Genomic DNA, 13582 nt, shown 5'->3' with positions numbered 1-13582 from the left:
AAACAAATGCTTGTAATAAATATACAGAGTCAAGCAAAACAATTTCCTTCATTAGCCATGTCTGAATCTGGATCTGTCATTCTATGGCTCTGGCCCATCAGGAGCGGAGAGCTCCTTCCTCCAGAGTCCTCCGGCATCCTGGTCAGGCCTTGTGTGCTGAGCAGGGCTCCCATCTTTACAGTATTGTCATTGTTCATCTTACTCTGTAGCATTTCATACAAGCCTTTTCCTGGAAACAGGCCCTTTCAGCATTTCTTCTTAAGATTCCATTTCATTTATCAAGACAAATCACCAAGCACTTATTAAGCACCACTGTGTGCCAGGCACTGTGCTGAATACTTTATGATCACCATCTGAATAGTTTCTGTCTGTAAGGTGGCTAAGATTCTAGCTATACTGTCTAAAAACCTAATGAGTGGTTGCCAATAAATTAGAAGCTTTAGCAAGAATTTAGACTTTGAAGCATTTATTAAGGAGCATAAGAATTTGGTAAGGAGAAAGAAAGAGGCCGAGATGCGTACATCTATCTATCTTAGGGAGTCAGCATTTCTAGCTCCAATCTCTTGGCGAAAAAAAAAAAGAGAGCCAGCCTTGCCCCTTCTTTGTCCCACAAGCTTCCTGTGAAAACTGGAAACATCCCGTTCACCCACACACAGCTCCAAACTAATTGGCTGGTAGCTTTGATCGACAGTACACATGAGCAGAATCACTTCCTGACGCCAAGGAACTGACCTTCCAAGCCACATGGCTTGCCCTCAGACACCTTCTCCTCATGGTGGAGCTTTCCTACAGTATCTCTCCAGCAGGGGGCGTCATTCCAATTCTCATAGTGCTAAGTGCTAGAGAAACTAAGAAAAGCAACTTCCCCCTCCTTCCTCTTTATCTCCAACCCTCCCTACCCCCCAACAAATACCTGTGTCTGTGCTTAAGTAGTTTACAGTTTAATGGGGGAGACAAGCAACTATCTACAAACAAGACAAATAGTAAACTGGATATTTTTTGGAAACCAGCAGGCCATTGCAATAGTCCAGGTTGAGGTGATGAGGGCCTACACCAGAGTGCACAAAGGGGGTGTATACAAGAGATGTTATTAAGGTAGAATCCATAGGATTTTGTAGCAGATTGGGTAGGGGGCGTGAGAGAGTGAGTTCAAGCTGACACTTAGGTTGTGAACCTAAGTGACAGGGAGGATGGTGGTCCCCTCAATAGTTAGGAAAAGGGGGGTAGCTGAGTTCAGTTTTGGACATGAGAAATTTAAGGTGTCTACAGGACACTGAGTTTGAGATATCTAGTAAATAGAGATTGATGCAAAACTGGAGGTTAGGAGAGAAGTTTGGGCTGGTTAAGTAGAATTGAGAATCATCAGCATAGAGATGATAAATTAATCCATGGGAGCTGATGAGATCAGCCAATGATATTGTATAGATCTCTTGTGGGCTGCATGTTGACTTAGAAAAACACAAACAACATTATCTCTGCCATATTGTATTTTTATTTATTTTGTTAAACATTTCCCAATTGCATTTTTTTACCCCAATTACAGTTTAATCTGGTTGCACTCTGCCCTTCATTTTCACATCTTTGGTATAGAGGGAGAAAAGAGGGCCTAGGACAGTCTTGAGGGATACCCATGCTTAGTAAGTGTGACCTGGATGAAGATCCATTAAAGGAGACTTAGGAGTGGTCATATAGGAGGAGAGGTATGAGAGAGTAGTGGCACAGAAAATATTGAGAAGATAATTGATAGTGTTCAAGGCTGAAGAGAGATCAAGAAGGATGGAGATTTTATTTAGCCATTCCCAATTGATTGGCACCCCCTTAGTTCCTAGTTCTTTCCCACTATGAAATGTGAACGTGTATTTGGGTCTCTTTCTTCTTTCACTGATCTCTTAAGGTAGTGACCTAGTAGAAGTATCACTTTGGAGGCATAATTTATTTTTATTTTATTTTATTTTTTTTAAGTGAGGCAATTGGGGTTAAGTGACTTGCCCAGGGTCACACAGCTAGTAAGTGTTAAGTGTCTGAGGCCGGATTTGAACTCAGGTACTCCTGACTCCAGGGCCGGTGCTCTATCCACTGCGCCACCTAGCCGCCCCAATAATTTATTATTTTTAAAATAATAATAAATTTAAAAAATTAAAATTTTTTTTCTAATTACATGTAAAGATGCTTTGAGTTCCAGATTTTTCTCCCATTCCCTTCCCTCCCCCCTCCTGAGGCCAGCAAGCAATCTGATATAATCATGTTAAACATATTTCCACATTAGTCATGTTATAAGAGAAGGATCAGAATAAAAAGAAAAACGCAAGAAAGAATAACAAAATAACAAATATAACAAAATAACAAAAAAGCAACAACAAAAGTGAAAACAGTATGCTTCAGTCTGCATTCAGATTCCATATTTCTTTTTCTGGAGGTGGAGGGCATTTTCCACCATTAAGTCTTTTGTCATTGTCTTGTATAGCTGAGAAGAGTGAAGTGTATCACAGTTGATCATCTTGGGGCATCATTTCAAATTGCTTTCCAGAATGCCTGAATCAATTCACAGCTCTAGCAACAGATCAATAATGTGACTTTTCCTACAGCCCCTCCAGCATTTGTTATTTTATTTTGTCCTCTTTCCTAGTCTGATGGATATGATGAGGTAGAATGACAGAGTTTGCTTTGATTTGCATTTTTTTCTCATTATTAGTGATTTGGAGCAGTTTTCATCTAGCAGTTTGGATTTCTTCCTTTGAAAGCTATTTATATCTTTTGACCATTTAATTTTTTTTTTATGTATAAGGTATTTTATTTTTTCCGTTACATGTAAAGATAGTTCTCAACTTTTGTTTATACAAGCTTTACAATTTCAGATTTTTCTCCCTCCCTCCCCTCCCTCCCCCCTCCCCTAGACAGCAGGTAATCTGATATAGGTTATGTCTATATATCTCTATACATATAGATATAGATACATATATATACACACACATATATATACACATAATAACATTAATCCTATTTCTGCATTAATCCTGTTACAAGAGAAAAAATCAGAGCAGTGATGCAAAACCTCAAAATAGAAAAAAAAAACAACAGCACCCAAAACAAAAGAAATAATATGGTTCAATCAGCATCTATACTCCACAGTTCTTTCTTTCTTTTTTTTTCTTGGATTTGGAGATCCTCTTCTATCATGAGTTCCCTGGAACTCTTCTGTACCATTGCATTGGTCAGAAGAATATAGTCCATCACAGTAGGTCTTTTGACCATTTTAAAGTAGGCAATGGCTCTTATTCTCTTCAGTTCCTTATATGTCTTGCAAATGAGACCATCAGTGAAATTTTTTGCAGAAATTTTCTCCCCAAGTTATTTGTTTGCCTTCTAATTTTAATTGAATTGATTTTGTTTGTGCAAAAACCTTTTAAATGTTATGTAATTTAAGTTGTCCATTTATCTTTGATCCCTTCTATTCCTTGTTTGGCCATGAACTCTTTCTGAAGCCATAGTTCTAAAAATCATCCTTGGCACTCCTCTTATATCTAAGTCATGGATTCATCTTGAGCTTCTCTTGCTATGTGATTTGAGGAGGTTGTCAATTTCTGTTAGACTACTGTCCTGTTTTATTGGCAGTTTTTGTCCAGTAGCCTTGTCCTTGCCCTGGTGACTGGGGCCTGTGTGTTTATTAAATGCTAGTTTCATTATGTTTATTTGCTTCAATATGTTGTCTACCTTGTCTGGTCCCCTGATGGACCTTTGTCTTTTTAGCCATTCCCAAATCATTTTGATGATTATTGCTTTGGGGTAGTTATTGATCTGGTACTGGTCGGCTCTTTTTGTCTTCCCATTATTTTCCTTGAAATGTCAAGGGCAGTTGAGGAAAGTTCCCAGCAAGTTGGATAGCCCCTTTGTGGAGCATTTGTGGGAGGGCATAGACAAAGATTTCCTAGGGTGAGGCAACTTGTCATCTACAAGGCTGGATGAAGGACTCTTGCTGAGAGCATGGTGCCATTGACAGTACTGTTGTATACATGGCAGGCATGCTGGGACCTCTCTTAATGCTAGAGAGGGAAGATGGCAGATTTGAGGCAACCCTGCTAAGTTCTCTCAACATTCCTCTCCAAACAACTTAAAAATAACACCTTTTGTTGCAGAGCCAGAAGAAGGTCAGGGTGAGAAGTTTTTCTGGCCTAAGAAAACTTATTAGGTTGGCAGGAGAAATTTGTGATACCAGGGTAGAAGCCTGTTTGGAGAGTTCTAAACCTGGTCAGAAAGGAAGTACAGGGAACCTTTTGATGGCAGTGGGTACAGCTGACACTAATTGGCAACTCTGTTGCCTTTATGCAGTTCTGTCTCACAGTTCCAGGGGGGAGAGGAGTCCTGGGATTGGTTATAAGGGAGCAGGAGATCTGGTCCCAAGACAAAGAGTACTTTTGGCTGCAGGGAATGTGGTACCCTTCCTGGATTGAGACCAGAGCACAGGCCAGGAGAACATTGATCATACCACCTTGTAAGCACCCCCTTGAACTAGCTCTGAAAACAGCAGCACAAAAAAGCCTATAGCTTAGGATAGCACCATCCTGCCCCCAGCTGAACAGAGCTCAACTTTAATAACATAAAGTTCAGAGTGAAAAAATAGGCTCAGAAAATGAGCAAACAAATGTGACCATAAAAAGCATTGTAGTGGCAGAGAAGACCAAGATACAAACTAGAAGACAATAATGTGAAAACAGCTACAAACAAAACCTCAAAGAAAAATACTAAATGGATCCAAGCCCTACAAGAATTCCTTGAAGAGTTAAAGAAAGGGATGAGCGGTAGAGGACAAATTGGGAAAAGAAATGGGAGTGATGCAAAAAAATTATGAAAAAAAGAATTAACATCTTGGTAAAAGAGGCACAAAAATTACTGAAGAAAATAATACTTTAAAGCACAGACTTGGCTCAATGGTAAAAGAGGTACAAAAATTCACTGAAGAAAAGAACCCCTTAAAAAACAGAATTGGGCAAATGGAAAAAGAAGCACAAAAGCTCACTGAAGGAAATAGTTACAATTGGGCAAGTAGAAGCTCATGACTTTAAGAAACATTAAGAAACAATAAAACAAAGTCAAAAGAATGAAAAAAAAAGAAAATGTGAATATCTCATTGGACAAACAACTGACCTGGAAGATAGATTGAGGAGGGATAATTTAAGAATTATTGGACTACCCGAAAGCCATGATCAAAGAAAGAGACAAAACATCATATTTCAAGAAATTATCAAGGAAAGATGCCTTGATATCCTCAAAGTAGAGGGTAAAATAGAAATGGAAAGAATCCATTTATCACCACCTGAAGGAGATCCCAAAAATGAAAACTCTCAGGAATATTCTAGCCAAATTCCAGAGCTCCTGGGTCAAAGAGAAAATACTTCAAGCACCCAGAAAGAAACAACTCAAATGTTGTGTAGCCAGGATCAGCATTGCACAAGATTTAGTAGCTTCCATGTTAAATGAGTGGAGGGTTTGGAATATGATATCCTGGAAGACAAAAGAACTAGGATTACAACCAAGAATAACCTCCCTAGGAAAACTAACTGTAACCCTTAGGGTAGAAAAAATGGATATTGAATAAAATAGAGGACTTTCAAGCATTCTTGATGAAAAGACCAGAGCTGAATAGAAAATTTGACATTTGAATACAAGGTTTATGAGAAGTTTAAAATGGTAAAGAATAATCATAAGGATCTTAATAAAGTTAAGCGGTTTACATTTCTATATGGGAAATAATACATGTAACTCCTAAGAACTTTCTCTTTTTTAGAGTACTTAAAAGGAGTTTATAGAAATAGACAGCATGGATGTGAGCCGATCATGTTGGAATGATCTAAAAAAAAAAAGAATGAAGGGGTGAGAAAGAGGTATGCTCTGGGAGAAGGAGGGAGAGGATGGGGAAAACTTTCTCATATAAAGTGGTGAGCAAGGAAGAGCTTTTACAGTGGAGGGGAAAATGGGGTGGTGGTAGCAGTAGCAGGCAATGCTTGAACCTCACATTAGAATTGGTTCAAAGAGGGGGAAAATATATATGTATATGTATACACACACACTCAGTTGTGTGTAGCAATGTAGCTTACCTAATAGGGAAATAGAAAAGGAAGGAGGTAAGAGAAAGGGGAGAAGGAATGATAAAAGGGAGAATAAATTAAGGTAGGCAGTGGTTAGAAGTAAAATAGATGGGGGCAGCTAGGTGGCACAGTGGATAAAGCACCGGCCCTGGATTCAGGAGGACCTGAGTTCAAATCTGGCCTCAGACACTTGACACTAGCTGTGTGACCCAGGGCAAGTCACTTAACCCTCATTGCCTCACAAAAAAAAAAAAAGTAAAATAGACTTTTGAAGAAGGTGAGGATAAAAAGAGGGAAAGAAGAAAGTGGGATGGAGGGAAAAACACTGTAATCATTACTATGAATGTGAATGGGATAGACTCACCCATGATAGCAGAATGATTTAGAAACCAAAATCCAACAATGTTATTTACAAGAGACACACTTGAAACAGAAAGATACAGAGTTAAAATAAGGGGCTGGAGCAGAACTTTTAGCTGAACTAAAAAAAAAAAAGATACAGGGGTGACAATCATGATCTCAGACAAAGCAAAAGCAAAAATTGCTCTAATTAAATGGCATAATCAGGGAAACTGTTGTTCGGTTTCAATCATGTCCAATTCTTCAAGACCCTGTTTAAGGTTTTTTTTTGGCAAAGATACTGGAGTGGTTTGCCATTTCCTTCCCCAGCTCATTTTACAATCAGGGAAACTACATTTTGCTAAAAGGTACCATAGACAATGAAGTATCATTTTTATAGTAAGTTTTTCTGATAAAGGCCTCATTTCTCAAATACATACTGAGTATAGAACTGTCAGATTTATAAAAGAGCCATTCTCCAATTGATAAATGGTCAAAGGATATGAACAGGCAGTTTTCAGAAGGAGAAATCAAATATTCTAAATCACTGTTGGTTAGAGAAATGCAAATTAATACAACTGAGGTGCTATGTCACATCTATCAGAAGTGGTAAGTACTAGAGGGAATGAGGGAAAAAGAGGCACACTAATTCACCAGTGGTGGAATAGTGAAACTGGTCCAACCATTTTGGAGAACAGTCTGGAACTACGTCCAAAAGGCTGTCAAACTGTGCATAACTTTTTACCTAGTAATACCACTACTAGGTTTGTACCCCAAAAAGATCAAAGAAAAGGAAAAGAATCTGTATGTAAAAAAATTTATACCAGTTCTTTTTGTGGTGTCAAAGAATTGGAAATTGATCATCAGTTGGGGAATGACTTAACAAAATTGTGGCATATGATTGATACGGAGTACTGTGGTAAATGATGAGGGGTTGGTTTCAGAAAAACATGGCAAAGACCATATGAACTGGTGTAAAGTAAAGTGAGAAGAACTGGAAGATCATTATGTACAGTAATAGCAATGTTCTAATGATGATAAACTGTGAAAGACTTGGCCAGTCTGCTCAATATAATGATCGCAGATGATTCTAAAGAACTCATGATGAAAAAATGTTCTCCACCTCCAGAGAGAACTGAAGACTCTGAGCGCAAATCTTCTTTACTTTTCTTGCTTTTTAAAAAAATGTGGCTAATATGGAAATGTGTTTTGCATGATTTCTCATGTATAATTGATAGCATATTGCTTGTCTTCTCAGTGGATGGAGGACAGAGCAGGGGGGAGGGAGAGAATTTGGAACTCCTAAGTTTAAAAAGAAAAGTGCAGGGGCAGCTAGATGGTGCCGTGGATAGAGCACCGGCCCTGGAGTCAGGAGTACCTGAGTTCAAATCTGGCCTCAGACATTTGACACTTACTAGCTGTGTGACCCTGGGCAAGTCACTTAACCCCAGTTACCTCACCAAAACAAAAAAAGAAAGAAAAAAGTGCTAAAAATAAATAAATAAGAAAATTTAAAAGTATTTTAAAAAACACTGGAAAGGGGCAAAAGTCATCTTACTTTTTTTTTTTAATAGTGCCAATTTTAAATAGATTTTATTATTCGGGACAAGAATTGCACTTTCACTTGTTTACAGAACCACTAAGTGCAGTGTTGTTAACCTCTCTCCCTCAGCACAAGTTCAAGTATTTCGAATTCCCAGATTTATACAGTGGTTTCAGTGTTACTGTTAAACTGCTGCTGCCTTGGCTACAACTTGGAGTCCATGGTTTTTGGAAAGCTTGTGCAGAAGGCTTTCCCTTCTGGTGCATTTAGTCAATGTCTTTAATGGTAGGTCTGGAAGAAGCCCCTCCAGATGGGGCCGTTCCACATCCTAAGAGCCCCCGGGCCTGCCTATCTCAGGGCATCTCCCCTATCCTCTGGAACAGCTTAGTAACGATGGGCTTGCAGACCTTCTGTTCTTTCTGCTCATGCTCCATTGCTTCCACTCAGCAGGCTGGTCAAAAATCTTCTGTTTGTCTTAGAGTTTCTCATCATCTATGGTAGTCTTCATGTGGAAAGCATACAGTCCAAGAGAATTCTTGGAAGACACCCTGTCTCTCTGCTTCTCATCTTCAGCCTGGTATTTCTCAGCCTCTTGGACCATATGCCCAATGTCTTCTTTGCTCAGATGACCCTTGTCATTGTCATTGTTGATGGTGACCTTGTTCTCCCTTCCCTGGGGGCAGGGAGGCAATTACTGTGAGCTCAGACATGCGGAGTGGGTCATTGTCCATTGTTATTGCTCTCTCACCTTCATAAAGTTGTTTTTTTTTTTTTTACCTTCATAAAGTTGAATAAGCATGCCAGGCAGCCTCTCCGGGTAGGTGGTAAAGGTCTGCATCTGCTTGGTGGGGATAGGGGCATTGTGTTTGATCAAAATTGTCAGAACTTCAGCAGTTTTCAATTCCAAGGAAAAGAGGAGTGATGGCCGACAGCAGCAAGGCCTGGACATTCCAGACAAGATGAAAGCCTGGACAGCCCCGTCCCACAGGCCACAGCCTCATCAGGACTGATGCTCTTGTGGAGCTCTTTGCCATGGAAGAAGTCCTGCAGAAACCTGCAGATCTGGGGGTTCCCGATGGAGCCACCCACCGAGACGACGCCATGGGTCTGTGCTTTATCCAGCTCGGCATCTCTTAGGGCCTTTTCCACAGGGTACAATGTACCATGGAAGAAATCAGCATTCAGCTCTTCAGAGCAGACCTGGGAGATAGAATATAGAGGCCAGTACCTTCCTAAAAGGTCTCAACTTCATTACTGACCTGGCTACTGGAAGAGGGTACGCCTTGCCCATTCACAAGTGGTGCCCAGAGGTGAACAGCTCTGTTCTCATTGTTGTCCTTTTGCTTCATTTGAACTCAGCAATAAAGTGACTGACTATGTCGCTGTCAAAGTCTTTCCCCTCAGTAGAGATGAGGAAACTGAGGCAGACAGTTAAGTGACTTGACTAGGGTCACACAGCTAGTTGGGGTGGGGCAGATTTCAGTTCAGGAAGATGAGTCTTCTTGCCTCCTGGGTCCGTGCTCTGTGCACTATGGTGCCACCTAGTGGTCCCAACAAGAAAAAACGTGATGTTCACAAAGGGCTTTACCAAGACTAGGCCATGCCAGGCTTACCTCAATTTTTTCTTTGGAAAGAATTGCTAAATCGATATAGTAGTAGATTTATGTAGACATAACTTACCCAGATTTAATTGGTTAGTGTTGAATTTATTTAGTTTTCTCTTTTTCTGTATTTTATTTTACTATTTATTGAAAAGTTTTATGGCCTTCCAGCTGTACTGAATGTCTGCAGGTGCTTCCCTTTTTATAGCATCTTGATACTCTTGAAGTGCATCTCCCTCTTGTGTCAGTGAAGCAAGCTGATGGGGTTTACAAATGTCCCAGACCTCCATAGCACTGGCTTTCTAAGGATCAAACACTGGGTTATTGAGTCCATTTCTCAGGCTTCCTTGTCTAGTCTTTTGTTTATTGTTTATGTAAACCAGCACCAAGTGGTTTTGCTGCTTTATAATACAACTGCCTTTCCCTTCTTCCTGCCTTTTTTCATTATTGATGTCCTAGCTCTCTTGTTCCTCTAAATCTGTATTGTTCACCTAGTTCTGTACAAGATCTCTTTGGTGATTTGATTGACAAAACATTTTACAGGGAGGTCTGCTCACATGCTCCTTGTGGCCCTGGGTCTCAGGTCTGGACCAGAGACACTGTTGTACATCCCACTTTTTTTTTTTTCATCTTACACTATTGCTGTTATTTTGTATACAGTACATTTCACTCTGCTTCAGTTCATGTAGGTCTTTCCAGGTTTTTCTGATAAAGTACCTTAAACTTGACAAAGAATTTTCTTCATATTAGCCCAGCAAAGTAGGTACCATATGTTTTGCCATTATATCCAATCATCATAACTATTTCCCTCCATCCTATTCCCATCCCATGATATTTACTCTATTTTCTATCTTCTTTTAAACTATTCCTCCTCAAAAGTGTTTTACTTCTGACTGTCCCCTCCCCTACTCTGCACTCCCTTTTTTTTTCACCCTTCCTTCCTTATCCTCTTCCCCCCCTACTTTCCTGTAGGGTTAAATAGATCACTCCTCCCAGCTGGGTGTGAATGTTATTCCCTCCATGAGCCCACTCTGATGAGTTTAAGGTCTTTGAGCTAATTCTGTGTTCGAAATTTTCTTCCTCCCTCTCCAGCCCTCCCTATGAAATCAAGCAATTCAATATTTCATACTTGTGCCGTTATGCAGAACATCTTCACCTTCCTCGAAAGTATTTTGCTTTTTACTGCTCTCCGCCCCCCCATCTCCCTCCCCTCCCTCAGGGCAAAAATATATTATTATACCCACTTATGTATGTTAGTCCTTCTTTGAGTCAATTCTGATGATATTAAGGTTCACTCACTTCCCAATTCCTTCCCCCTCTTCCTCTCTCCTCCATAAGCTTTTTTCTTGTTTCCTTCATGTAAATGTACATCCCACTTTTGAATCTTACGTTTTGCTGGGCCACCAAGGGAGATTTTGACGGCTTTGTCCAGTGTTGGCCTTTTTCTTAGCGCTCTGGGTCATGGGCAGAGGGAGAAGTATTGGTCTTACTTGACAGCACTGGTTTCCTAGCTATGTGGAGGGTGCTTAGCTAGGAGCAGGAACTTCTTAAGCAAATGAACAGGATGCCATCTGCACCAACTGAGAGCTGTTGGAGTAGGGAGAAGATGGCAGCCTTGTGGTGAGGGGCCAAGGTGAAACCCCAGAATTAATGATACCTGTTAACTCTGGATCTTTCAGCATGCCATAGAGTTTCTTAGCCTCAGTTTCCCCCCCTTTAATATGGAAACATTAGGACTTGTGCTAATTGCGTCGCAGGATTGTCAGGGGATCAGGGCTGTTCATTTTAATGACAGTCAATCAACAAAGAGGATTTTCTGCCTTTCCTGAGGCCAGTTGCCTCCCTGGGCCCCTGTCTGTGTCCATTTTTCTTTCTTGGATCTCTCTGAGTCCAGGCCCAGTGCTGCACATGCCCCACTGCCGGTTACCTATCCAGTTTGGTTCAATTCAGCAAGCCTTGTTTAAACACCTACTGTGTGTGTGCCAAGGTCTGGGCCAGACTTTAGTGATACAAGGACAGAAACAAGCTGGCTTCTGGCCTTGGGATCAGGCCGTAGGCATGGTCCCCTTTGGTGCTCGTGTAGGACTTTGGTTCTCTGGCTTGTTTCAGCAGAGTGTGGAGGTAAGACTGTGCTGGGGTTTCTCTCACAGGATGTCAGAGCAGGAGGACCCAGCCCCTTGATCTTCCGGAAGCTCAGCAATCCTGACCTGTTCTCCTCCAGTGGAAAAGCCAAGCTTCAGCGGCAGCTGAGCCAGGACGATGGCAAACTCCGGGGCCGCGGAAGCCTGGCCACGGCCCTGTCTCTGTCAGGTGAGCCTCGAGAGCCACACAGCTGCAGCTGGGGGGCATTTCCCTGAGGTCCTTGGTTCCTCTTGAAATCAAGCACCTACTTTGTGCCAGGCCTGTGCCAGTAAGCATTGGCAAGACCAAGAAAAGGCTCTCTGCCCCCCGGGCACTCCTGCTCTAATGGGGAGACAATATCCCCGCTGCCAGGTGTGTGAACCACACGGCTCCAGGATAGCTGGAAGAAAATCTCAGAAGGGAAGGGACTGGCTGGGCAACTGACAGAGGCTCCTGCAGAAAGAAAGCTGGTGGGGAGAGCATTCCGGGCCTGTGTTAGATAGCGATGGTGGTAGCATTTCTAGAACACGTCAAGGTTCACAAAGTGCTTCTGTAAATACTCTCTCGTTTGGTCCTCACAAATTGGGGGGGGGGGGCTGTTGTCCCCATTCTACAAATAAAAAAACTGAGGCAGAGTGGGTTCCCCAGGGAAGTTGACTAGCATCTGTATGAGGTCAGATTTGAATTCTGCACTTCTGACTCCAAGTCCAGCATGCTTTCTGTTCTGTCACCTGGCTGCCTCTGAATGTTAATAGCCAGCCCTCACTAGCCTCAGCTACAGGGGGATGGACTGAGGGCCCCTGGCACCTGGGCCAGGTGAGGAACCTTGACAGAGCATGTCGTCTCCTGAGGAGGGAAGGGGAGGGGAGGGACCCCTCTGTTCTGCCTTTCTTGGAAGCTCTGTGGGATCTCGGGGAGCTCTCTGGCCAGCGAAGCCTAAGGACTTGGCATCCCTACTGTTCCCCCAGCCACACATGTGACCTTGGGCCAGCAAGTGCCTTCACTTTACTTTATCTGTCAAATGGACTAGGGTGGAGGTTCTAAACTTCTTGGATTCTCCGTATTCATACTTGCTGGGGAAACTGAGGAATTGCCAGAGGCAGATTTTCGTTTCTCTGACAGCCCAGGTCTCACTCTGAAAGCCGGGGGTAGGACGTGTTGATGTGCCTGGGCCTGGGGACTGTGGAGGCCTTTGTTGACCTGAGCTCAGGACAGTCCCATCCAAACCAGGACTCGGTGGGTGAGAAGTTTGCTGAGCCCTCCCCTCTGGGATCCTATGAAGCTACAGGTGCCCAGCTCCCCATCTCAGCCACGTTCTTATTTCTGGACCCTTTTCTTGAATGTGGCTCTCATGGATCCTTTGGGGCCATGCCCTCCCCACCCCCCCCAAGGTCCTAGGTTTATTTAAGCTTGGGTCTACCCCAGCCCTTCACCAGGTTCTAATGATTCTCCCTCTTGCAGGCAAGCAGCTGCTGCCACTGTCCAGTGGTGGGCACAGTGGCACAGGCCAGCCAGCCTGGCAGTGCTCAGGGGAAGCCTCCAACCTGGTCCGCATGAGAAACCAGTCCCTGGGGCAGTCAGCCCCATCGCTGACAGCTGGCCTGGTGAGTGTCCCTGGTGTGGATGGTTTTGTCCCCCTCTGTAGGGTGGTTATGGGGGGCACGGGGTCAGCCTCGTATCCACAAGGAGCTGGGTTCTCGCCACTCACCACAGCTTTGAAGGCTCCCAGCCTCTGTGTGTGGCCGTCCAGGGGTGAGGAGCCGAGGTGGGCACTGAACTGAAGGGCCCCTGTGTCCTCCACTCTGCCTGGGGTTCCTGCTTGTGGCAGCTGTGGCTGAGGTCAGAAGAGGTCAGCCCTCTGGCCTCGGGAAGCAGGGTGGGCTGGGAGGGAGCCC

The 13582-nt window shown here is 42.8% G+C and overlaps 1 protein-coding gene across 10 annotated transcripts in view; it reads left to right on the top strand.

Moving 5' to 3' along the window:
• MAST2 (microtubule associated serine/threonine kinase 2) overlaps positions 1 to 13582 on the top strand; it is a 153518-nt gene that overhangs the window by 10885 nt on the left and 129051 nt on the right. For all 10 annotated transcript variants that reach the window (XM_043963507.1, XM_043963506.1, XM_043963505.1 and 7 more), the window contains exons 2-3: positions 11717 to 11876; positions 13149 to 13291. In XM_043963507.1, coding sequence (XP_043819442.1) covers positions 11717 to 11876; positions 13149 to 13291 — 303 coding nt within the window. The remainder of the gene's footprint in view (positions 1 to 11716; positions 11877 to 13148; positions 13292 to 13582) is intronic.

The sequence above is a fragment of the Dromiciops gliroides genome, chromosome 4 (genome assembly GCF_019393635.1).
Source record: "Dromiciops gliroides isolate mDroGli1 chromosome 4, mDroGli1.pri, whole genome shotgun sequence".
In the NCBI taxonomy this organism is placed as follows: Eukaryota; Metazoa; Chordata; class Mammalia; order Microbiotheria; family Microbiotheriidae; genus Dromiciops; species Dromiciops gliroides.
This window is presented reverse-complemented; position numbering and strand designations above follow the sequence as displayed.